At 38.7% G+C, this 26815-nt stretch overlaps 1 protein-coding gene across 2 annotated transcripts in view; it reads left to right on the top strand.

Annotated features, from left to right (window-relative positions):
* The window catches only part of CCSER1 (coiled-coil serine rich protein 1), a 628555-nt gene that overhangs the window by 90283 nt on the left and 511457 nt on the right, over positions 1-26815 (top strand). For both annotated transcript variants that reach the window (XM_074148037.1, XM_074148036.1), the window contains exon 4: positions 16133-16253. In XM_074148037.1, coding sequence (XP_074004138.1) covers positions 16133-16253 — 121 coding nt within the window. The remainder of the gene's footprint in view (positions 1-16132; positions 16254-26815) is intronic.

Genomic DNA, 26815 nt, shown 5'->3' with positions numbered 1-26815 from the left:
GTTCAAATATGAGGAAGAACTTCTTTACGGTGAGGGTGAGAGAGCACTGGAACAGGCTGCCCAGGGAGGTTGTGGAGTCCCCTTCTTTGGAGATTTTCAAGACCCGCCTGGATGCAGTCCTGAGTAACATGCTCTGACATGCTCTGGGCAATCCTGCTTCGGCAGGGGAGTTGGACTAGATGATCTTTGTGGTCCCTTCCAACTCTAAAAATTCAGTGAAATTCTTGGGCTCCTTCAGAACTATGGCAACATCAGAAAATTGCGGAGAGCAACATAAGTGTGATCTACAGAGCTGGATAAAAATTCCTGCCCCTTAGGTTTCAGCTGCTAGGTCAGACACCAAGGTGAGGGCTGTTATTTCTGACTGATACAGCCAGAAATCCTGACTTCCACCATTCTGAAAAGACAGCTCTTGTTGACTTCTATTTTTTATAAATAAAGCCGTTAAAATAGTTATATAAGGAGGGAAAGTTTCAGGTACCCCACAGTGAATGTGTCTTTGAGATATTTCATGGTCAGCCTTGATCCCACAATCATCCTGAGTCTCCAACTTGATTTTCAGTCTTCAGCTGCCTCTTGCATCTTTGAATTTAAAAGGACTGAGGAATGCAGGTCTTTGTGTCATTCTGGACCTTCCCTGAGAGGCATGGGGGGGGTTTATGTGTGGCCTATCTGAAGCTGCAGTGAACCTTACCTTATTGTGCAATCTTTGCTTCCTGCTCTATCAGAAGGAATCATGGTTCTGTAAAGTAAGCAATCATTCCTTTCTTTCGTGTTTGTGGCCTAACATCATTAATACTGACAGTACAGCTCTGGGAATCATTTGCTAGTTAGATTGAACAGTCTCTCTGCTGTCTCGCCATTGACAGTTTGCGAAATGTTTAATATATTACTTCATATTAAAAACACATTTCAGCAACAAAACCATTAGTAGATCTAAAAATCAAAGTAGATGCTCAGAATTCAGAAGTAGTATCAATATCAAATTTTAATGTATTGCTCTTTGATAGCATTTCTCATCTGTGGGTAGCAGTTCTGTATATAATCATTGCTATCCACATTTCTTTTACAGTTGTACAGCGGCAGACAGGGAATAGTAGTCAAATGAAACCTTGGTCAAGTGTTAAATCCCAGAGGATTGCAGCTATCTCATTTTTTATTTTATGCTTTATATTCTTAAACTAGACAGTACCTCTGAAACCAAAGCTAATAAAAAAGAGAAACTGAACATATGAAAGAAAAAAAAAACAACATAGTGAGAAATCTGAGTTGCAGAGCTATGAAACTAAATTTTGTCTGAAACAGGAGTTACTCTTTCAAATATGATAACGTTACTTTAGATGGCTGATTTTCCAGCTTTTTTATGCTATTGAATGTGTAAAGCATCTAGCTGGTTCAAATGCCATTGATGAAGAGAAATTAATTATATAGAACAATTATGAAAGGTATTTCTAAGGAAGATGATGTATTTAGTACGTTTACTTCAATTTTTGGATCTTTATATTTTGAATAATATCTTAACTGTAAATTAAATGCAGTACATAACATTCATATTTAAAGGGTTTATCAGAAGTGAAGTTTTATTTTGATTAATACATATGATATTTAAAATATTGGGTAACTTCCAAATAATTCTTGTTTTTAAATTAGAGGGCTTTCAACAAATGTCAAGTGTTAATCTCAGGCCTGCTCTTAAGTTCCAATCAGCTAAGAGCATAATTGTTCACTAGAGAGTGAAGAAAATTGCCTTCTTATACACAGCGGCTTAAAGAACTAGTCGGAAGGAGGTTCCAGAATTGGTGGTCATGCACTCCAAAATGCAAGTAAACGCTCTGCATACTGTAGATCACATTAGTCACCCTCCCTTTGAAGAGACAAGGATAACCTTTGCGCCCTGGTGTCTAGAGTACTCTTGAAGTTAGTGGGACTCTTTCCAGTGAGTGCTGGGATTTTAAATTAGGTTGTGGAGGTGACAGCTGTTGACATTTGGATGAGGATGGAGCGCTGCCATTATGTGTGCTACGTTTCAGAAACTCGAGAGCTAATTAATCCAGCTTCGCTATGTAGGTTACAATTTTTCTAGAGCCTGGGTTCTTGTGTGTGTGTGGTGTTTGTGTGTGCCGAGGAGCAAGCTACTTAAATAAAGGGAAGTAGTGTCCCTTGGAAACAAGCAATGGACAGTGAATGATATTGCTGATTTTATACAGATTCCCTGGTATTTTGTTGTAAGTAAAAAATGTCTCGAAAGTCCCTGTGTATTGGAAAAAAGTGGTTTATCTTCATTTTTAGATATCTCTAGAAATCTGTTTTATTTGCACTGTGCTGACTCTCAAAAGGATCTGTTGTACTTGACTGGTTCCTCGGATGCCTCTGGCATGACATCTGAAGTAAAGATCGAAGATTTCCCAAGGGAAGATGGGACATAGGGCTGTGAATGTGTTCTCACTATTTAAATAGTCATTAGGCCAGATTCTGCTGGATTCACAGATGCACAACCAGCCTTCCATATTCATGAACACTCTTCATCTGCTTCGACAAATGGTATAATTTGAGAATTGAGCTTTCATCTTTTTGCTTTTATTTAACCAGTTCACCTTGGGTTCAGAAATTGTGAGGCTGATGAATCCAAAGAAAGCTCCAGGTGAATTTGGCCATTTACTTTTTATCTTCATCTGAAGAGTTATCCTGTGAAAATCCTTAATGTGTGTTTTACTCTGGTTTCTTCTGCATCTTCTGCTGTTTCAGAACATAATGACTTACTCTCTGGCACAGGTTTTTGAGTTATCTTCCTGACAGCACCTACAGAATTTCCCTATATCCTCTTCTCTATTCAGAAAGTTTATAGCCTAGATTATTGTCTGTTGGAGTCCAAGAGAAAGGGCATGTAGTTCTTTGCTATTGGGGGAGATAAGGCACAAACAGATTCAGTGCAGGTTCCAAATCATACTTCAAATGAAACATCATCCTTCCCCTCCAAAAAACATTTACAGTATTTCACCAAGTAAAAACCACAGTATTAATAACCGTGCCATCGCTTTGCATTTGCAATTCTCTTATTAATATTACCAGTGTACAGTATTGCATTCATTTTAAAAGGTGCAGTAAATCTACCTGACCACTAAATGGCACTCTTTCCTTTTTAGACCCAAAAGCAGAGGAAGGGTGGTTTAATCCAGGTAGAGGGATAATACGCAATTATATATTTTCTTATTATCTAGTCTTCAAATCGTTGGTTGCTAATAAAATAAAGGTGACTTATTTATTCATTCTTTGCTTTGCAGTTGTTATGACTGGTAGAATCTGAACAGACCCCGATGAATTTGTAATGGCTTGTGTTCAGGTGTTGCATTGGTTCGTAGGTTTGTATCACTGAAGAACTTCACGTGTAACACAAAACAAGAAGAGAAGCAACTCAGTTTCTTTGCGAGTTAGGTTTTCTTTTGATTCATGATAGAAATGTGAATTACTCCTCTTTGATAAGTTTTCTGATGTTTAGCGTACTTAGAGTATGCAGAGTTATGACCAATGCAGAGGAAAATATTTTTGGAAGAAATTAAAACCATGTAGTTTTATATCCGATTTTCTGATACATGATTCTTCTTTCATTCCATTGAGCTCTGTGGGGCTGCAATGTAAATGTCACTGTCGGATTTGAAAATTACAGGAAGGGGAAAATAATTTAGATAACTTTCTTAAGGAAAACAGCCTCCAAAATACCTCTATAAATGCTAATGTTATTTGGTTTCCTATGTATAATTAAAAGCACTGGTTTACAGGTCAGGATAACTGAAGCATCTAGGTTGCACCCTTGTACTGTGATGTTGAGCAACCAACTTCTGTGACTCTCACAGTTAGAAAGGGGCCACAATTCATCAGGTCTGGTCTCCTAAATAGCAAAGTGATTATAGTTTGCATAGTTATGCTTGTAATGAACCTTAAAATATATACTTGACTAACACGTCTTTCAGAAAGGTATTGGTCTTCATTTTAAACGTGTCTAAAGACAGCCAGCCACCATTTTTATGTTCTGGTTGGTTCTCCACAGCCCCCCCCGCCCAAAGTAGTTTAATTGCTCTTAAAGCTACAGTTTGACTTCTGTTATACCTTTCTCTGCTTGTTTGGGGACGTCTGGGATTTCCTCCCATACAGGATCACATACAGCATAATGAACACACCCTTCAGTCATCTTTTTGAGAAGACGAAATGGTAACCGAGTTGAGCCTGACTTCAGACTTTAAAGTCATCAATTCCAGGTTTGTATATCCAAGGCTTCTGTTCACATTTTTGCAGAGGCAGCTCATTGAGTTGCTGGTTTGCTGTGAACCAAAACTCCACCTCACAGGTGTAGCTGACAGTCTGCATTCTTTGTTTCTAGGGGTGTAGTCCTGCATTGCACTCCATTCAAACACTCTTTGTTAGAATCATCCAGTTTAATGGCTCTTCAAGACCATTAAGCTTGCTTGACCTGCCTGTCATTTTGACCTGACCCTTTTTGCCAAGCATAATCTATTTTTATTTCAATTTATTTGGCTTTAAAGTAAAATACATTGGCCTCAAAACTTGGTTAGATTTCAAGCCTTAGTGATTTTTTTTAAAATACTTGAAACTTCTAGAGGAAGTGTGAAAAGGCATCAGTGTAGTGATCAATTGTTTTATTGCTTTTCAGCTAGATGCATATATTTCGCTTGGCATACACTTTATCTCCAGCATAGATGTTTGGCTAATGGTCTGTACTTCTGAAAATCAATTAGAAAAATTATGCTGTTATTTTGACCACTAATTGGAAGAGCTCAGCAAATCACTTAGGAAGATGGCATAGCACTGACCTCTACTCTTCAAAGTTTTGCATCAGGACTATAATATTGAACTTCTGGAAGAACCACAGCATGTACCTTTACCACATGTCAGATCAGATGACCATAATAGTTTCATTTGGCCTTGAGATCTAGTAAATTATATGTGCCAAACACAAAGCATAGCAAAATCTGCAAGCCATGTAAATGGGCAGAAGTGCAGGCACGACAAACGGGCAGTCATATTCTGATTCCCAGTTTTCTTCATGGCCTAGGAGACTTCATACTGTTCTCTTTGCACAGTTACCACTGACCTTTTGTGGTGGGTTGACTTCGGCTGACCACCAGGTGCACACCAAGCCGCTTTGTCACTTCCCCATCTCCTTCACTGACCTTGGTGTCTGCGTAGTTGTTTCTCTCACATCTTCACACCCCTCTACTGGCTGCTATTGTGCAGCAGTTTTTTCCCCTTCTCAAAATATGGTACCACAGAGGCACTGTGGCCATCACTGATGGGCTCAGCCTTGGCCAGCGGCATATATGTCTTGGAGCCAGCTGGCATTGGCTGGACACAGCCAGGAGCTGTGGACAGGAGACACAGGAGAAGCTTCCCCTGTAGCCTCCCCTGCTACCAAAACCTTGCCACACAAATGCAATGCACGTTTCTTGTCACCTAGCCAACTTGTGAACACCATTTCCCTGGTGTTGCATGAAAGCTGTATGAGCAGCCTTGGAAATTCTTATTCTGCTTGTCTTCTGGAGTCCATCTTTTGCTTGCTGTCACAACATACCACTAAAGAGCCTTCACTTTCCAATCCTGCGAGCATACAAGTGCTCTTGCTTAACATGCAGGTTTAGATGGTGCCTAGCCACAGATGCCCACAGGAGGAAGGAGTGGTGTATTCTGTCTCATCCTAGTATTTAACCTGCCATTCCTTGAAGTCTCATTTCCACTCTTAGTCCAGAGGTATATCAATAGATGATCATAATGCTGCTGGACAATGGAGTGGTAAGACTGTGGGTGATCCTCTACCCACTTTCCTTATTTCTCCACTGCTTTGCTGTTACACTGGAACAGTCAGCTGGAGTAGTAGCCAGTTGTTTGTTTATGCATGCTTGTACATGAGATTGTTAAGTGATCGCAGAAACATTGGAGTTGAATTTGGCTTCCCATAGGATCCTGTATGAGTGTGGGGACCAGGCTGCCCCTTAGCCCAAGAAAGGTGTGTAACCACTCCAAACAGACCAAAGTTCCGGACTTGGGGAAGTTTTAATCACTAAACAAAAGCAACGACAACAAAACTCCCTCAAAACTTAAAAAAAAAAAAAAAAAAAAAAAAAAAAAAAGGCAACCCACCTTAGAGAGGGCAGAGGTGTGAAATACTGCTTGCATTTTATGATAAATATGGAAGGTGTGTTCTCTGAGAAAACAGAGGGCATTTTTGTTATGGAGCCTCTGATCGTTTCAATGTCTGGTGTAAATTTCTAATACATGGTATGTGAGTGACTTCAGCGAAAGAGGGAATGAGCCAGGAATAGCTACGACAAATGTGCTGCTGTAGGGACTGCTCACTGGGTTGCTTGTCACTGAGGCTGACAAAGGCTGTCATTCTGCAACTGAGAAGACGTACAGCTCTACTGGCAGCTATACCTCATGCTCCTGCTAGCGAGTGCCATTACCGTTATAATAGAAAGCCAAATACCCTCGTATTCTTGCAAAACAAAAATACCTCACATAATTTTCCTGGTGAGCTTTTGTTGTTAGAAACTGCGAGGAGAGCTGACATTGTGATTTTATTTAGTAATTTCTCCTGGGAAACTGTGCTTTTGGAGGTTTATCTGTGGACTAATTGTTTAAATTAATTTCTTGCTACTACAACCATTCAATACAAATAACAATAAATTAATCTTGCTTGCCTGTCAGTCTTTATTTCAGCTAGGCCAAGAATAATAGTTGAAGCCAAGAGACTATGCTCCTGAAAACGCTTGCTATTGAGTTTTGACAGTTTTACTTGCAGTGAATGACAGTCGAGGATATTGTTGTTAGAGTAGTCATTCCTTCAGGGGCTTGTATTGTGCCTACAGAAATGCCCTGCAGGTCTCTTTATATTCCTCCTTTTATTATGCCAGTGTCACAGTCACTCCTGTTTCTCTCCTTTCCTTGAAGGCATCACATTGCTTAAATATAAAACCAAATATGATCAAAACCAGAACTAAAACTGCTATTCTTCTCTTGGCTAGGAAGGGAAGTAGGAGGCAGCTGGCTCTTGTGGCTGCTTAAATCCCTGTTGGGATTTCCTCCATGTCCTTTAGGAGGAGAGATGAGGGTTTTCCAGCCGCCTTATGGCTGTTACCAGGGGGTGGCTTTATGCTTCCATCTGAAATCGGTACTTTCAGTAATACCTTTTGCATTCTTACTGGGAAAGCGGAGGTTTTGGTGGCTGTTCTGTTTTCTTCCATCACCTGGGACTGTGGTGTTTTTCTTTCTTATCTCCTGTCAAGAGCTCCTGCAGGCAGCCTCACGCTTTGTGGCTCCCTTGGTAAATCAGGTGAACTAAGGGGTCTGAGAGCTCAGGCTTGCATATAGGCCAAGAATGGTAGATGTGCAACAGGCAGAGGAGGTTTCAGGGAGTCTCCTGTGCCCCAAGAACCTACCTGCAGCTGTTTTCTATGGTAAATTAATTTTACCAGTTATTTTCAAAGCCTCTTTGAGAATAAACGGATGCATTTATTTGGACCGCATGGTGATTATTACCATGCATCCTAGACAGAATGACTAAGCCTCCACTTTTTATTCTAATGGATATTCATACCATTCAATTATGAGACTTCCTGCAATTTGGCAGACTTAGACATGATTGTTGAAGCTCAGATCATTAGTCTTTCAGCCCAACCTTTCCCTCATTTATGCACTTGGTTGTTATTCATGTCCATGTCACAAAACAAGTCACAGGCTACAGTGCTAAAAATACAAGCCTGTGACATCACCCTGACCGATAGTGTTGCAAAAAGTTAATGAAAGTTAGTTGTTATTTTAAAAGTCCTGATGTTAACACTAAAAAAATTCTTTTTGATATTGGGAAACAATACCTGCCTACTGGATATATGCTTTTATTTTTAAAGTTTTTTGTTTGAATTTTTTTTTCCCAATTCCTGTGTAGGCTACTTGGAACGATATTTGCTCTAAGTAGTTCAGTGTGAATAAGGAAGTATTTTAGATGCAACCTCAAGCATAAATAATGTTTTAGGGGCACAGTAGTTACAGCTGAAAAACTAACCTACTAAATTTTCTGTAAACGCAGTTATAGTTTCTTCTGGTGTTGCTACAGTCATCCATCATTGCGGGAACTGCAGCAAGGAGTGGTTGTTCGTAGAGGGGTCAGCAGGGTGGCCAGAGATGTGGAACAGGTTCTGTACAGGAGCAAGTGCAGATTCTGCAGCCTGTAAGAGAGAGAACTGACAAAGTATCCAGAAGAAGTCTGTAAAATCCTGATTGGAATCAGAATCCAATTGTGCATTGTCTTTCCCAATACTGAAATTGGGGGACTCAAGTGAAACTAGTCAGCAGCGAGTTTAAAATGGGCTAATAGTAATACTTCTTCACATAACCTATAGTTCAGCTTTGAACACTACAGGATGTAGATGCTACAAGTTTGTGCAAGCGCAGAAGTAACTGAACAAATTTACAAAATCCATGAGGGATTAGTAAATACTGACACAATCCCTTTGGTTAAACAAGTCTGCAAGACCTTGTAAACTGGAGGAGGATGGTTGAGAAGACTCTGAACAGGAATTAAGGTGCTACCTTGACCCTGGAGATGAAACTACAGTCTTTCTGTTTATACTTAATAGAAAATGTGTGGGAAGTGGGCCACCAGTGTCACCATTATCTAGGTGATAATTTTAGGAATATGTTGATGAATGAATGTGTTTCTGTCACTTGCCATCTCAGGTAACCAGGGCATACCCTTCCATCCAGCATCAACACCAATGGCAGCATTCTATTAAGCATTAACACTAAAAGAAGCAGCATTCACTGTTTCTTATGGTTTAATTTTTTATACATAAAGTATGAGTCAGTAGGCCCAAATTTCACATGTGGCTATTACTATATTATCATGGTGACAACAAGCAAACTTAGGATAGAAAAGCAAGGGTGCAGATAATCACTATAGAACTGCTGGTGTGTTAGAATTCCCTTGCTCCTGCTTAACGCCACGTTATGTACCCTTCACCGTTGGGTGCCAGTGTGGGTAGCACAAATCAGATATGTGCGTGCAGCCTTCGTGAATACTACAAAAGAGCCAGGAAACATAAGAACCTGATAGAAACTAATTCATTTGCCTGTAATGGGCCTCTAATTGTTGCTATTGCAAAATTTCTGATTGTGACTATGCTGTGTTTAAGAATTGGGCCTGTGGTTTTATTGCAGAATTATTACAGCAATGCCTTTGGGAACTGTAAGTGTATAGTCTCATTCTCTTAAGTATTCATTTGGCCAATATTGTGAAATGTAGCTGTTTCTAAGGGACAAGAGACCCTACAATAACGGTTGAACTAATAATAAAATAGAGATCCATTTAGTCTCCTTTTTTTTCCCAAAGACCATCATCAAATCTAGAATCAAGCAGCAGGAAAATTAGGCTTCTTTAATTTTTAATATTAGGCTTTTTTTAAGTAGATAGGCAAAAATGTCTTTCACCCAAAGTACCTTGACCTTTTGTGTTGCTTTAAAGAGACTGAAAGTCTCCTTGCGCATTTCGGTTTAATGGCAAAGTATTAAAATGTTTTGTTGTTTTTCTTGAGTGGAGAAAGAGGGTATGGAACCGAAATCATATACTTGGTTTTGCTGAGGTGTTTCATGCAGGTGATGTTTGGAGTTGACAAAGAGATGGATCTAAACAGTGGTTATTTATTTAGCCCACTGAATGGACCAAGAATATGAGAGGATGTATCTGTGTGGTGAGGAAGAAATAAGCTCGGTGATTAACTGCAGATCTTACTGGAGATACCAGAATTAAAAGACTAGATTTCAAGATCCTCTCTTATAAACTATTTCTAGTGTCAACAGCTTTCCTGAAGAAATAGCTTGGGTTACCTGTTTTAAATGTTCATTTTTCTTCCCTCATTTCTTCACTCGTCCTCAAAATTAGACTAGTCTACTGAAGAAATTTAGAGTAGATCCTCTATTCCTTGTTAGTTTGTTGCTTTTTATGTTGCTTTTTTTTTTTTTTTTAAACAAAATGCCTGTCTTGCATGTAACAGTTCGTCAGCCTCCAGTGTTTGCCTTACTTGAAGAACCTGCCTATGGGTTGCATATCTTGCACCGCAGAGGGTGGCTCGTTTCCTGAGCCCCCTCATGGCAGAGCAGGGTTTAGGAAACTGTGTGCCAAAATGTAAAAGCCCGCACTGAGAATTGTTGTTCTGGAGTAATTAAAGCATATCTTCTGGCTTTCAGTAGTAAAAGGAATGTGTGATTGGATACTTGGGATCCAGACGTTGTTTCAGTCCCATCTCCTACAGTGGCAGTTGATAGATATTTCAGGGGAAAGTACTTAGCACCTTCCATGCTCCTGGATGGTTGCCTAGATTTTTACCAAAGCAGAAGGTTTTTTGGTATGAAACAGCAGTTGTTTCCAGACTTAATCTGTCTCTTGAATGATGAGAGCTGATTATTTTAAACTTTACAGGCACAAGTGTAAATACTTTGAATTGTCAGAATAAGTGCCCAGCTTTTTTAAATCCAGAAACACTTCACTGTTTTTGTCTCCCTGTGTCATGAATCCCTTATGCTTCATTGCACACTGCATATGAACATTTCCCTTCTGTTTTCTCGAAGCAGGTACTACGTGCTGCTAATTTCGTCTAACCATCACTTGCATCCTATGTCAAGGGAGACTTTTTTTTTTGATATTGAGTTATAAAAACCAGATTTTCTCTCTCCTCTATTTAAAAAAAATAAAACAAGAGAAAAAAAGTGGAAAAAAAAATGTGTACAATTAACGGTGTTTGAAATAGATGCTGTAAATGACACCTCTAGAGCTTAAAAATCTTTTTATTCTCCAGAGAGATACATTATATTCAGTAGCTGTTGAAGGCTTCCAACTGTCCTACTATTTAGGGAATTAAAATTTGTTCACTGGTTGGTTCAGGGTAGAAGAAACCTATTTAATTAGTCATCCTTATTGTTCTTGAAAGAAACAGCAAAGGGGGAAAAAAAAAGCTAACATTTTTCTTCTCCAGTCGTAGAGATCTGTTTTGATAGTGAATAATGTTCTGGAACTGCTTAAACCAACTTTGGTAAATCCAAGCCAGCACTCCTAGTCATAAATATATGGGGCACTTTTAAAACACTTGGCAATGGAAGAAAAACTGTGTGCATCTACCTTGACTTCAGCAAGGCTTTTGACACTCTCCCCCATAACATCCTCATTAGAAAATTAAGGAAGTGTGGGCTAGATGAGGGTGCAGTGAGGTGGATTGAGAGCTGGCTATGTGACGGAACTCAGAGGGTTGTAATTAATGGAACAGGGTCAAGTTGGAGGCCTGTAACCAGCGGTGTCCCCCAGGGGTCAATACTCGGCCCAGTCCTCTTCAACATATTCATCAATGACCTGGACGAGGGGACAGAGTGTTTCCTCAGCAAGTTTGCTGATGATACCAAACTGGGAGGGCTGGCCAACACTCCAGAGGTCTGTGCCGCCATCCGGTGTGACCTGGACACGCTGGAGAGCTGGGCAGAGAAGAACCTAATGAGGTTCAACAAGGGCAAATGTAGGGTCCTGCACCTGGGGAGGAAGAACCCCGGGCACCAATATAGGTTAGGGGTGGACCTGCTGGAAAGCACTACTGAGGAGAAGGATCTGGGAGTCCTGGTGGATAGCAAACTTTCCATGATTCAGCAATGTGCCCTTGTTGCCAAGAGGGCCAATGGAATGGCCATGGCCAATGGGCTGCATAGGGAAGAGTGTGGCCAGTAGGTCGAGGGAGGTCATTCTCCCCCTCTACTCTGCACTGGTGAGGGCACAGCTGGAATACTGTGTCCAGTTCTGGGCTCCCCAGTTCAAGAGAGACAGGGAACTACTGGAGAGAGTCCAGCATAGGGCAACAAAGATGATTAAGGGATTGGAGCACCTCCCTTATGAGGAAAGGCTGAGAGAGCTGGGACTCTTTAGCCTGGAGAAGAGAAGGTTGAGGGGAGACCTTATCTATGTTTACAAGTACCTAAAGGGTGGGTTGAAGGGTGATGGAGCCGAACTCTTTTCAGTGGTTCCCAGTGATAGGACGAGGGGCAGTGGGCACAAGCTGGAACATAGGAAGTTCTGTTCAAATATGAGGAAGAACTTCTTTACGGTGAGGGTGAGAGAGCACTGGAACAGGCTGCCCAGGGAGGTTGTGGAGTCCCCTTCTTTGGAGATTTTCAAGACCCACCTGGATGCAGTCCTGAGTAACATGCTATAGGAAATCCTGCTTTAGCAGGGGAGTTGGACTAGATGATCTCTAGAGGTCCCTTCCAACTCTGACAATTCCATGATTCTGTGATTAAAGTATAAACTGGAGAATCTTGGGAGAAATTATGCAACTTCAAAAGCAGTACAGATCTTTTATAATACTAATGTATGAAGTTAGAATGTTTGCTTTCTTTTTCTGTAGCTGTTCTTTATATGAGTTGTAGTTGGTACACAGGGTCTTTTATTTCACTAAGAAAAATATGTTTCTTTAATGATAAGGCATAGTAAAGATATTCCTCCAATTGTATTTTTTAACTACAATTATTAGCTGGTTCACGTAATTGTTAAATTGTGAATAAAGGAGATGCAATGGTACTGAAAATTACCATCTTGCATGCAAATTACTTATTTTTTCATAAGGCATTCAGTCTATAACACATTCTGAGATAGTAAATATTAGTCAATTAAACTTAAAGAAATTGCTACAGGTAGTATAAAATTAGCTGATTGTTCCCCTCAATGTGATTCCTTGTACAGTTTTTTTCCACAGTTCTGGAGGTATGCAGAATGAACCTCTGCCTTACAGCATGTACTTAACATTTGTATGCCATTGTAAAAGCATAACAGATAGATGGGAAAATCTTCTTTATTGGTTTCTTTATTTTGGGGCAGTGGATATTGTGTACCATGACTTCAGTAAGGCTTTCGATGCTCTCTCCTCTAAAATCTCTGTAGGCAAGCTGTTGATGTGTGGGCTGGATGAGCAGAGAGTGAATTTGTAAAGTTCTTGCTGGCTGTGAAAGTGCAACTTGGACATGTGAGAGGATTTATGGTTTAAAGGGGTAATCCCTTAGTGTAATTGTTTGGTATTCTGAGGTTCGTAATATTTTGAGGATCAAAGAGATTTGGATTCATGAAGCCTACGATATGTGGACATAACTGATGCGCTTTTGGGGGGTAATGTAAGCCACTTGTACATAAAAAATGAAGGGGTAAAAAAGAAGCTACACTTAAGAGAACTTTGAAGTGTAAAATGAAAGCAGTCTCCTTAGGTAAAACAGTGCCCATCCCCATCAATGTTGAAGTTGAGAGTCCACATTCAAGCACATTCTCATCATTGTAATGCAAGTTATGAACAGATAATAAGAGAATATACAGTCCAGTAGGTGAAAATTACTTGCTGCTGTGCTGTTGTTATTTCATGACATTTTAGTTAATTATGCTGTCCCATAATGACTTATGGCTGTGTGCATAGAGACTTGAGATAAAAAGGAAGAACTGTAGTGGTTTTCAAACGCCAGACCAAAGCGTACAGAAGCTATGTATAGAACGGGAGGATAATAAATTCCGTGAGCTCAGATCATTGGATGGCCACTGGGTTTGTCTACAGCTGTAAATTATGGGATTTTACAACTCCTACATAGCATTAAACAAAAGAAATTTCACAGTTTTATGCATTCATGAAATTTCTGTAAAGTGTAGGAGACTGGCAGAGTCTTCTTTGTTACTTGTGATTTCCTAATTTATCTTTCTTTGTAACTTCCCTGATAGACAGTGTCTGATCCAGGGAAAATCCTACTCTGTGGTGCTTTCATAGTCACTAGATATTTTAAAAGTTCTAAAGTAATAACTAGATAAAGTGTTATTTTGTGGTACCACAGGTCTTTTAAAGAAAAATGCATATTTGCTTCATCCTTTACTCTCTCTCTTCTATTAGCATTTCAGGTTAAAATTCAGGTACTTCATATCAATGTTGTCCTTTGACAAACCTATCTTTTTACAATCCTTTGACTGTAAGTCAAGAGGCAAATAGACATAAACGTTCTTATTTGCACATATTCAGTCACTGGTTGCAATGAGAAGATACTGTTTTGTACATTACTTGGTGCCTACCAAATAGCGCCTTCCTAGTAGATGGTCTGCTGGTTGCACGTAGTATAGTAGGATTAAAATCACCTAAAATACTTTTTTCTTATGTAGTCTCTCTAGTTCAATGTATATTGCATTAGTTCCCTCCCTAATTTGTTAAGCATGAAGCTATAACATATATCCTACTTGCACACTTGTAGGCAATCTAGCAAGTTCTCTTTGGGTGTGATCATGTTTTGGAAATGGATGCCTATGGTAGTGACAAAGTTTTGAGTAGCACTGGTCCCAAAGTAAAATAAAGGTAAGGTTTCATTACTGGTCATCTTATGTGTCTTAATCACTTAGCACAATGTGCGGATTAATATTTAAAAATACAAGCATAAGGAATGCTGGGGAACATCAAGAGCACATAACTTAAATGTAATTACATGTATTTCACAAAAAAGATTTTCTTCCTGCTAGAATTTGTCCATGCTCTGGCCATTTGTGCTGCTTACTGAATGGCTCAGAATTGCTCTGAAAACAGAGACCTTTACGCTTTTCTGACCTTTGTAGAAATATCCAACCCTGTTCTGACCTGTTCCTTAAATTCTGCTCTCTAGCTGCATTAAAGCACCAGTTATCGCTCCAGGGTGTTCTTTGGGCACACAGTGTATCTTGCTTATGTGTGCTGAATTCATGCTGTATGTAATTTGAGTGCTCAGGGTAAAACACCACAGTTAGTTGTTTGTGACCCAGTCAAGGGAATATGGATTAAGTTTTACTCCTCTTGTAAGAGGAGCATAGGCTATACAAAAGGTACGTTGTCTGTGGGCAATAAGGACGTGGCACATGATTGTGGAGGATGGAAGATAAGTCTTCAGAAACAAGTTTTGCATTGATAAATGTCACAGTTCAATATTCCCAGCTGTCATAATCTTGTATGAATGTATGTACTTGTAAAATAGGTTATTTCTGGCTTTGAATTCCTGAGAATTTGTAGCAGTCATCCTTGTTTTACAGGCTATGTTATTGGCATGTGTATACTCTGTAAAATAGTTCTGTATGTTATACATATAAAATACTGTGTGACTTTCTACTTAAAAGATAGTTAACCACATTTCTTCTGGTTTATGTATGATATATAATAGTAACATAAATGTGTAATAGAAGAAGCTGCTATGCTTTGTTCAATACAACCAACTCTTAATTCCAGCTTTTATTTGACTCATAAAGGTACACCCTGGCTGTAAAGGAAATCTATACCTCCAAAGTCAGTAGGAGTGGTGACTGCTAAGTGTTAAATTACTATGACACTTGCAATTAAGAATTTAGAATATGTGTTACTTTTAACAAATATAGTTGTCTGTTTGGAGGTCAGGAACTTTTGAGTATTCATTCATTAGTGCTAATTGAGCCAGATGCTCAGCTGAAATACATGATCATTCTTTTAGCTCTAAATATCATCTAAGTCATATCATCCGGCACAGTAATATATAACGGAAAGCATGAATCAATATATCAGGTATCTTTATGGATTAAAATGGGATGTAATGGTTGAAGACAAAAAAATCACTAATCAGATTTTCTCAAATGTATTTTCTTACAAAGTCTGAAATTTTTGAAGGTGGGAGGTTTGCCTGAAAACAATCCATAATTTCCACTCTCATTTTCAGTTTGTTATGAAAAAGGAAAAAGTGCATTGTATTCTGATGTCATTTATGGAAATATGAATCCTTTTAGGACTCAGACACACCAATGAGCTAGAGCAGACTTGCATCAGATCTTGTGCTAGGTGAAACGTAGTGAATGATGATGACAGTATCAGTCTATGGCGAAAAAAGTGCCAAGCAAGCACTTTAGGAAGTGAAAAACAATGAAGTTTTCATGCAGGTGACCACAGTGAAATCTGATTAATCATTTGCATTTTTGTTTACCACAGTATGATTTGATTGGTTTTTTGGTTTGTTATTTTATTTTAAACATTTAAAATACAAACTGAATTCGCTTTTTAACAATCAGATTTTTTTATCTTTGCAGTTTGCCGGGAAGACTCATACCAGTCGATAGTCTCATGTGCTGCTGTGGTGCTAACCCCTGTAGAGCCGGCAGTGGATACAAGGAAAAAGGAACAGACAATAATGCCTGATGTGTCTAAACAGTGAGTTATTAAAATAATATGATCTTTTACAAGTTCAATTTAAACATCAGGCTAGATTCTTTCTTGTGGATATGTGTGTACACCTCCTTTCTGTTTCATTAGGGGTTACATAGGCTTTTTCCAAAAGTGGAAATTGGCCTGAGGCTAGGCTGCTTCTCTTGTTCATTAGCCAACCTTTTTTTCCAAGGCTTTTGGTAATGAGGTATATAGAAGGAATGGGCATTTATACTCTGAGAAATTGACTTTTTAACAGACTTAATAAGGCGATTCTTTTGGTTTATGTAGTCCTTTCATTCTTGCACAGTTTTTCTAGTCAGTAGTTGATTTTTAGAAAGAACATAATTCCTAAATGTTCTGCTTATTGGAGATATTTCAGTATTTTTCAGTGACTGTTTTACTGCTGTGATATGAGATATGATTCTTCAAAAATATGGTAGTGGTCTTTCAAGGAAATTTTATTTAATTAAATAGACTATAATTTGATAATCTTGTGCTCTTGTGGCCAGGAAGGCCAACGGAATCCTGGGCTGCATAGGGAAGAGTGTGGCTAGTAGGTCGAGGGAAGTCATTCTCCCCCTCTACTCTGCACTGGTGAGGGCACAGCTGGAGTATTGCATCCAGTTCTGGGCTCCTCCTCTTTCAAGAGGGATAGGGAACTACTGGAAAGAGTCCAGCGAAGGGCAACAAAGATGATTAAGGGATTGGAGCATCTCCCTTATGAAGAAAGGCTAAGAGAGCTGGGACTCTTTAGTCTGGAGAAGAGAAGGCTGAGGGGAGACCTTATTAATGCCTATAAGTATCTCAAGGGTGGGTTGAAGGAGGAGGGAGCCAGACTCTTTTCAGTGGTTCCCAGTGACAGGACAAGGGGCAACGGGCACAAGTTGGAACATAAGAGGTTCCACTCGAATATGAGAATTTCTTCACGGTGAGGGTGACAGCCCTGGAACAGGCTGCCCAGGGAGGTTGTGGAGTCCCCTTCTTTGGAGATTTTCAAGACCCGCCTGGATGCAGTCCTGAGTAGCATTCTCTAAGCAATCCTGCTTCAGCAGGGGAGTTGGACTAGATGATCTATACGGTCCCTTCCAACTCTAAAAAAATTCAGTGAAAATTCAGTGAAATCTTGCATTAGATGAGAATCATAACCACAGCATGCGTAGCAACACTTGCCTTGCAATACCAGGCAGGATGGTTGTTTCTTGACAATTGACTCCTTGGAGAATGAAAAGAACTTCTTTCATGAAAATAAAGTAGTTCTTTCTTTATTAAAAGTTTTTGTTATTTTAAAGTTCTTTATTCTTTACCATGCATAATGGTAATTCTTTATCACAACACAAACTTGGGGTCTGTGCTTTTTGAAGTGTGGAAGGTAATTGAAAACATGACAATGGGTGATAGGAGGTCACTGTTGGTCCTTGCCATTTACACTTAGTTTTCTGCTTCTCTGGGTATATACAAATTTAGCTTTGAACTTGTCTATGAAGTCCCAGCTTGCGTGACTATTACTGTAAGAAAATGAAAACATGTTCCCCGCTCTTCCTAAAAAAAAAAACCCCAAACAACCAAAACAACCCCCAAAACACCACTAGTGGATTAGTTTAGATGGGATGTGATCTTGGTACAGAACTATGGTTTAAGTCTGTGTGTGATTGTGGTGTCTTTTTCAGTCTGGTGATAAACCCGTTTCATTCTAGTCAACCTGTACTTAAAAATTTAACACGGTATATTGTCTATCATCTAGGTATTATTGCAGTGACTTAAATGTTTGAAATACTGTTAGCATTTAATTGTTTTAGTGTTTCAGTCATATGGCACTCTGCATACTAAGGGATTGGAAAGGCAATGGGCTGCGAAATACTGTGCTGAAATCCAGAATAATTTTCATGGTTAGTTCAAACAGCATAGTACATTTTTGCTTTCTCTCCACTAAAAGGCAAGCCTGCACTGTTGTTTGATTGGCTTTTTTCTCCACTTTCAGCAGTTTCAGGATTTCATAATTCCTTATGAATTCAAAGTAAGGAAACTCCTGTATGTGTGTTTAGCATGTGCTCGAGAGCTGAATGATGCCACATCCTAGATATTTTTCCTTTGCCTTAGTAGTGTTAGCAAGTATATCAATGTGCTTTCTGGTGGGCTTGGTTTTTAAATTTTTTTTCTTTACAACCTCACTAGTGATATCTCCTAAGTTCATAGACTTAAATCATGCTTGTCTTATGCACTCAGAGATTTCAGAAACATTCTCTAACCTCTGCTACTCTTCCAGTTTTCACATCTAAAAATATGATTTGTGGCTCTGGAACTCTTTCAAATAGAAATGAGCTTGTGCTTAAACAGACTAAATATATTTGAACTTCTTCATTTGAAACAGCATCATTGTATTAGTATCTCTTTAAACCAAAATTTGTTACAAGTATACTGGAAATGAAACAGAAGCATTTTTCTGGAAAACTTTTGCATGTTGTTAGAATAGGAATTCAGTAACTATTGTAGAAACTTTCAAAGTAATTTTGGCGGGGTGAAAGCATATGGCTTCAAGAAAATCTCAGTCATTGTGAAACATCACCATAATGCAGCACTCCTCTCATTTCACTCTGTGCTTTCTACATGTAGATAGTTTTCCCCATATCCACATTTAATGGAAGCAAAACAGATCCTAGTTCCCATGTCTAAATATCCCAGTGTCATCTCTCTCCAATGTAAACATCAAGCAAGAGGAAGCTCTTGGCACATGTTGAATTCCATTGGCTTGGGTGCAGAGTCCATATATGGACTGTTCTGCATAGGTGAATTATAATTACTGGTATTTGTAATTACCTCTACTGAAAATAATATTGATGCTTTGATATTTACGCTTATTTTTGTGTGCCAGAATAGTTCTGACTTGTATGTCCCAAAACTGTGAGTATCACAGAGGGCTGAGCAGTGGCAAGACATTGAGGTCTTGTAAAGAGAAGCTGCTGCCTTCAGGGCCTTGGATAGAGTATGTTTAGAATAACCAATGCTTTCTAAAACTACATAAGGAAGCAAAGTGTAATCCACACCAGAGAAAATATGTATTAATGGTAATAAGATGTTAAACAGTTACAAATAACTAAAAATAATTATATTGTAAAACACAGTGGAATTATATCAAAGACCTTCAGGACAGAAGAAGCTGTGAAGCCTAGGTGCGGAAAAAAGCCTTTAGTGTGAGTTGTATAATATTTGACTAATGATGGTATTTTGTCTTAGAAATAAGCTGTTTAGTGCCTTTAAATAATGTACTGTATTTGCTTAATTTAATTTTACTGTAAGCAGCAAAGAATGGTGCCAGAAGTGGTAGCAGCAAAGCTTAATGATTTTTTGAAGCATCAGTGATTAGATGTTATTGGAGGAATAAAAGGCTATTTTTTTTCCTCTGTATATTCTCTTGGAAGCTCAAAACATTTCATCAGAAAGGAATTCCTTAGTGATATTTAGATGCTTGCTAACTCTTGTGTGTCTTGTGCACTGGGAAAAATCTCTACCTTAGTCATTCAGGAGGAATGCACTTGGATGAGTAATGTGATAGCCACGAAATAAGCAGAAAGGCTCTGTTCATGCAAATATTATATCTTTAGCAGCCCGGAAGTGATGTTGCCATCAGAAGAAGCATGAAGCAACCTGTTTGGTGAAGCTATAGCACCTGCAGGACAAAGATGAAGTCCTTGCTAGGTGCTTTGGCCATTATTCTGTGTTGCATTGAAGGCTGTTAGAGTACAAAAGGGGTTCACTGCTCTTCTGTAAATATGCATTTTGAAACAGAGGAATTTATCTGTTTTTTTATAGGAGAACAAGGCACAAGACTTGTTGTTTTCTGCACTTGGCAAAGCATGCTTTCAGTTCTCAGTGGGCAAGAGCACCCCTTTGTAGCTTCTGTCCTTCCACTCCACAACAGACTGTGATGTAGAGAGATACATGGTCTGAATGTCCATGTGAGGTCAGGGTGAAAAACAAGAAATGTGAGCTCTACCTTACTTTGTCCTCTGTGCCCTCCATTTTGTCTAGGATGTTGCATTAACTTTGTTATTTTTTATAGAAATACAAGACTTAAAAACCTCATGCTGTCTTAACAGTTCAAGTTATCGAGGCCTCTTTGTGTTGCTGTAGTGATAAATCAGTCAGTTGCTCTCAAAGGTGCCCAGATGCTAAAACATTTTGAATGGTGCATTCTGTTTGCATAGCCTTAATTTTAGTCCTTCTTATCTGAATTCAAATACAAATAAATCAGTCGCCTGGACAGAGCCCATGACATTATGAGTCCTCCCTTTTATTTCAAGTTCTTAAGAGAAAGCATGGGAAGGAGGCATGGCCAGGTAACTGTTAACCGATGCTAACCTTTGAAACAACTTACCTTCAGCTTCTGTGGCCAAACTATCAGCTGAAAGCTCACACTACAAGGGGCAGTGAGGAAAAATAAGTTTCTCAGACACACGTGTCTCTGAGCAGTGTTCTGCTGCTGTGTGCTCTTCATACGTAAATGCAGAAAAACATTTATGTGCTACTAGTGCTTGAAAAAGGTGTAGTCAAATTCAGGTGCATAAATTTTAATTTATGAGATTTAAAGTTAAACAGGTGCTTACGTACTTCATTTGGTTGGTATCTTTGGATATGACTGACCTGCAGTTCAAAATAGCAAAGGCAACACGTAACCCCTCTGAGCTGGCTAATTTAAAGCTGGTTTGTGCATTTGTACTTCAGCTGCTGTCATGTTTCTGGTTTTGATTATTTTTATTAAAAGATATTATTTCTGTTAAATTGTTTTTAGGGCTACAGATCCTGTTATGTCATGAAGCAGACACGGTAATTTTCCAACTGTTTGCCACCTCAGAAATGTTTTCCTGAGCTTAGGGGAGATTTCCAGATGAAGATCATAGGTAAATACTACAGCTCCTGTGGCAGTTCTTCAGACTTCTGGGAATCCAGTCAGATTTTTCTTCTGATAAATACATGAATGGGCCTATGTGTAGTGAGTCTTTGCAATATTCTGTCTGTGCCAAAGCTGTTTAACTTGTGCCTTGCAACTGTTACTTACCTGAGCAAGATGCGTATGCATGAGTGCAAATATATGAGAAGACTCCTTGGAGTCACAGTGACTGACTAGCTATGTGCTTACTGATGGGAAACAGGGTGGTAAGTGGGAGAATTATAGCCTGAATGCTATTCTGTACTGTGCTGTTTAGTACAGATACTCACTTTGGCATCTAGGAAGGTTCTGGTGCATATAAATCCCATATTTACTCACTACACTAAGTATATTTCAAAATTTAGGAGCTTTTTTCCTCTCTGTGAAATTCAAGTTGTAATTATGTAATTGTTAGATCTGAAGACAACGGTAAAGCTTTGTCACCCTTGTAGCCTTGCCTAATTTCTTTCAAAAGGAGCTCAAACCAAGCAGGTTATATATTACTCCACTTATTTCAGTTGCAGATTTTCTTTTCCTTTTTCTCTGTCTTCCTCTGATTTTTTTTTTTTTTTTTTTTTTTTTGGTATTTTCTTAAATCTCAGGGAAGACTTTTTTTCCCCTCAGAGCAACAGTAGTGGTGGTTTACCTCTGTAATTATTGGTGCTCTTTAGTGGTGACATGAAGTGTGGTCTCTAATGCAGCCAGTTTGTCAGGCTGTGGTGCCCCACTGCACGATTTGTGTCTGCTTTGACAGCTCATTCGAGAAGGCATGTTTCGGTAATGTGAAAAATGAACACTTTTCAGACTTGTTTGGACAACCTGATAAAAGATGATTGAACTGTTTCAGTTTCCTGGGTAATTGCGACGATGCACCATGAAAGCGTGTGTCACTCTTTGGGTAATACAGAGAGAAGAGGGAATGCCCAGTGTTGCTCTGGAATGACATTGGTTTGAAAGCTGTGGTTCCAGCTCAGCTGAGAAACAAGACAAGACACATCGGCTGAATACAGTATACTTTCCACCAGAGCATTTTAGTGGTAGATGGGAGGTAGAGGAGGTAGAATTTATATCCATTTCTTTAAAGCAGGCACTTTGAAATTGAGTCTATATAAGGAATATGCTTATGCTGTCAGTGGCCAAATGCACCATTAAAATCACTTCCTGGACTAGTAGGAATCAAATACTTTCGCAGAATTTCTCGACACACGTGGGTACTGGAAGTCCTCCTTAGGGAACCAGCCAGACCTGAGTCTCCAGTGGGTTCAGGCCAGACTGGTGGGGAGTGCATGCGTGGGTCCACCTCCCACCCATCTCCTCCACAGGATGCTTCCTCTGCTTCTTCACACCACGTCCATTCCCAGCACCCCTGAGTAGCTCAGCCATTCACCCTCCCTGCCGCTCGTGCTCCTCACAGGACCCTGTAGCCTCCCTACTTTTTGGTCCTTTGCTGGTGGGTGTAAGGCTCTTTGTCTGTGTAGATTTAAGGATAGCTAAAACACATGAATGTGTCTCACTTGATAGGAAATTTTGGTGTGCTGTCTCCTTCTCACACCTGTGGAAACTAGTCATGAGTGCTGCCTGTCTCTCAAAAGATAGGGGAAATGCAGGTGTTATTGGTGAGGAGCATAACCTACTTTTTGTGTGACAGGCCACCTGCAAAGGCTGGAAATTGCAGTTTGGGAAGGTAATTTCCAAAGTACAGTAGGATGTTTGATTTACTTTAAGACTCTAGTGAACAGGTGGGTTTTGCTTGTTCGATATGCTTGTAGTTAACTAGAATATATAAAATTCTTCTGAAGAAACATGGGATGAATGGAATATATCTTAGTAATAGATGTTGGTTTCCTTTGCTATAGTTATGCTTAATAAAACAAAGGGTTTTTTTGGGAAAAAATAAACTTTTGTTTGAAAAATAGTTTCTGCTAGATTTTTGAATCTTTAGTCTTTGTACTGGCAAGAAGAGTATATTAAAAGTATGTAACTCTGGCTATCACTGTGGAATGAATTAATAAATATCCAAAACACAATCAGGGTAACAAACAACAAATTAACACTCTGTTTAAAAGGCACTACTAAGCTGTTAAATTTGATTTAAAAACTCTTTTTTGATGATTCTAATTCCCTGTCCCTCTACAATAAAACAGAGGGAAAAAAAACAACTGTAGCCCATGGCCATAACAATTCCATGGTCTGCTTGTACATCCTGTATTGCTTTTTGCATGTAATGGGAAAATGAGTTATTTTGCTGTAGTCACATTTTCTCTGAAATGGGAAACATTTCAGAAAAAAGGAAAAATATAATATTTACACTTCATTTATTGTCTGCTATTCTCTAACCCTAACTAGCTGAAACTCCTACCTGACATTGTCTAGGCTGCTCAAATTGGTAGCCTCTTTCTGCTTGCTTCGAGGAAAAACAAAACAATAAACCAGACTGATGTTTCTATTTTTTTCTCTGTGTCTGGCCACTGCCAAAATGAGAATGATTTTGTACAAACAATTATAAAATAAATAACAGTTGTGCAAAGGAAATATAATTGCACTGCAAAGTGAATATGGAAGTAACTTTGTATCTGGTTATAGAATGGGAGCATCATCAGTTCTCACATTCCTTCTCAGTCACAGCAACCAGCAATTTATAGGAAAGATTGACAGGAAAAAAAATCTACATCTTAGGCAATTGTTTGCAACCAAAGGATTAAGTTCTGTACAGCTTAAGATGATCTTTATTTGCAAATGTTGTATAAGCTGTTTTTTGAGAGCTACTAACTAACTGTAATTACAGCACTTAATATTTTCAATATTTTGTACTTCAAGTCTTGTCTTTTCCTGTGTGGTGGTGAATCATGCAGGAAGCAGAGGAATGATGGCAATTGTCCTATGGAGGAAAGGTATTATGTAGATTTTATCTTTAGCCCTGCCAAGAAAGCTCCAACCCTTTGCAAATATGGTCATTGTTTGGAAAGCTCCCTTTTTGCTCTGAGATCAGACTTGGTTTCTAATGGACAATCGACCATAAGTGTTTCAATCATTACCCTTAAAGTATTAGTGGCATTTCATGAAAAGATAGTGGAATAGGATGTTAAGCAAGGTGCTTAATGAGCACTTTGAATCAGAGCATGGAGGATCAAGAACACTATGGCATTTCCAAGTTGAGATAATTGTTGTAGTTTCAAAATAAGACTAGTGCATTGTCTCATTTTGTAGCTAATCTTTATTAATAAAAGAAAAAGTAGGAAATAAAAACGTGTAGGGATAATAGAGGTGTGCTAAAAAGTGATGTGTCTGAGCTCCAAAGGGTGAAAATTCATATAGGACTTTTGAAGTCAAAATAGTAATTACATTGGCAGAGAGTATGATCAAAGCAACAGCATCAACGTCTACAATTTCTTAACTAGAGCTGAAGTCATTATAATAAAAACATTGTCACCAAATCAGTCACATTTAGAAAATGGCTCTGGCTTAGCATGAAGAAAAAAATCATTTTTTCCATTCACATCCCTAAATTTATATACCATTATGATACCATAATATCATTCTAATTTTGGCCATAACTCTAATAAGGATACCTTCAGAGTAAGATTATCCATTCATGTATCACAGCTGAGATTATTTTTTTTTATTCCTAAGTAAAATTAAAATCTGCACATTCCCACACATCCTTTTTTTTGTTCTCTGTGAATTGTCATGTTCTCCACTGGACATATCTGCAATAGTAGGAACTTTAGTCATCTGACTTGCTTGTCTTTCACGTCCAGAAATTTGCGGTAATTAGAGATAAAATTTGAAAAGGTGCCAGTTGCCACCTGGCTAGATATATATAAATGCAGGTGCTTAAGGTACACTTGGTTGAGGAATGGAAATTTTATTTCCTGTATACTGTAGTGTCTAGAAGTTTCTGCTTTATTTAAATTACTAAGAAGTATGAGTCAGACCACCAATATCAACTGAATCCCAAGGTGGTAGCCTAACAGTCAGCAACTAAGAACTCCTCTAAGCTAATGGCTTTGAGTAATCATTGCAAAATATTCTTGGCATATACATTGTAATTAGAGCAATGAACCACAGAGACAGTCATGACTAGATAGGACATTTATTTGAATTTGAGTTTTGTGCTATTTATTGTGTGATGAAATGGTAATGATTCCATACATATCAAGACTCCTTAACCTCTGGAGCAAGTCTAAAAGGAGACGTATATGAAGAAAATAAAATCTTACCTGGTTCCTTGAAAAGGGTGGTTACGGTAGGCAATGCAGGCAGGGGTGGTTAAGAGGTTCTAGGAAGCTGAGCCACTGGAACAGGCTTAGGCAATTGAACAGCAATTATTTTATCTGGACATCCACATCTGAAAAGCTACTGTTCTAAATTGTAGTATTAGTCACTTACAGGGTTTGGTATTCTAATAAAAATATGATGTTTTCCATTATCCTAGATGGCAGCTACCTAAGCCCTATAAAGCACAACCATCATCTGCTGGGATGACAGTACAAAGTCACTCAGATGTGATGTCTTTCTGAGTCAGGGTTACAGTTGGGCATGTAGAAAATGACTCACTCCTTTACTTGGGACAAAAAAACCACTGTGGTCTTACTGTCTGGTCTTTTTCCTCATTTCAAAAAAGCCATTTTTATGATAGTCTAAGCGTAAAGTTAGTTCATATGCACTTGTTTTGTGTAGTGGCTGTTAAATTTCTATTTCAATAATCAATTCTTGTAGCATACTGCAGCAGTTGGGAAGGCAATGTTAAATCCAATGGTTAACCTTGATGCCTGGTTTTGCCTAATGAGAATTTACAGTCACTGTGAGACTTCACTGAAAGAACATGCTTTTAAAGTACAGAACTGAGAGCTTTGGAAGAAAGCCCTTTAAATTTAAATGGAGAGAAAGAGAAAAGTGCCAGTTGTGCCCATTTATTCCTTTTTATTGTACGCTAGAATGTCCAAAATCTTGAAAAAATAGAGAAATTATATTGCTGTAAAATTGGGCAAAAATATTTGTTAAACTTGACTTCTTTGACTCAAGCTTGCACAAAATTAAGTGGAAGTGCTTAGTCTAAGGTAACCACTCCAGAAACAGAATTGTACTTTCTGGTATGTAAAAGCATCAGCTGTTGTTAAATCGTAATTAAGGTTCTGTTTGAGCCACAGCCAGTGATAGTATTTTATCATCTCAGAAGGAAATTAAGGCAGCGGCAGGTTTGGGTCCATACTTTTGTGCAGCAGAAACATCAGTTTGAGGTAGCATTCTTTAAATGCTTCAGAGGTGTTGGGGGAGTGGCAGCGGAGGAGAAGGGACCAGGGGATAATTTGTTTTGTAATTTAGAAGTCTGTGGTATTTGTATTAAAGTACAACCCCGGTTCTTACAAATTAGATTTCAAAGCATAATTGCAGCTCAAATATAAAAATTAATCAACTATGTTATTACTTGTGAACAATTAAAGCATCATAAAATGGAAAACAAATATGAGGAAAATATGCTTGTACATGTAATGCTAGGATTGCGAAGTACTTAATTTGGTTAGACAAAGGCATTGTAGATTCAAACTAGAAAAAAAACAGATCAAGTACATAGCAGAGACGTATTTGTTTCACAGTAATTTAATAACATCTCTGAAGCATAACAAAGAACAGCATTTCT

The sequence above is a fragment of the Numenius arquata genome, chromosome 5 (assembly GCF_964106895.1).
Source record: "Numenius arquata chromosome 5, bNumArq3.hap1.1, whole genome shotgun sequence".
NCBI lineage: Eukaryota > Metazoa > Chordata > Aves > Charadriiformes > Scolopacidae > Numenius > Numenius arquata.
The sequence above is the reverse complement of the archived record's forward strand: the minus strand, read 5'-3'. Positions and strand labels throughout refer to the sequence as shown.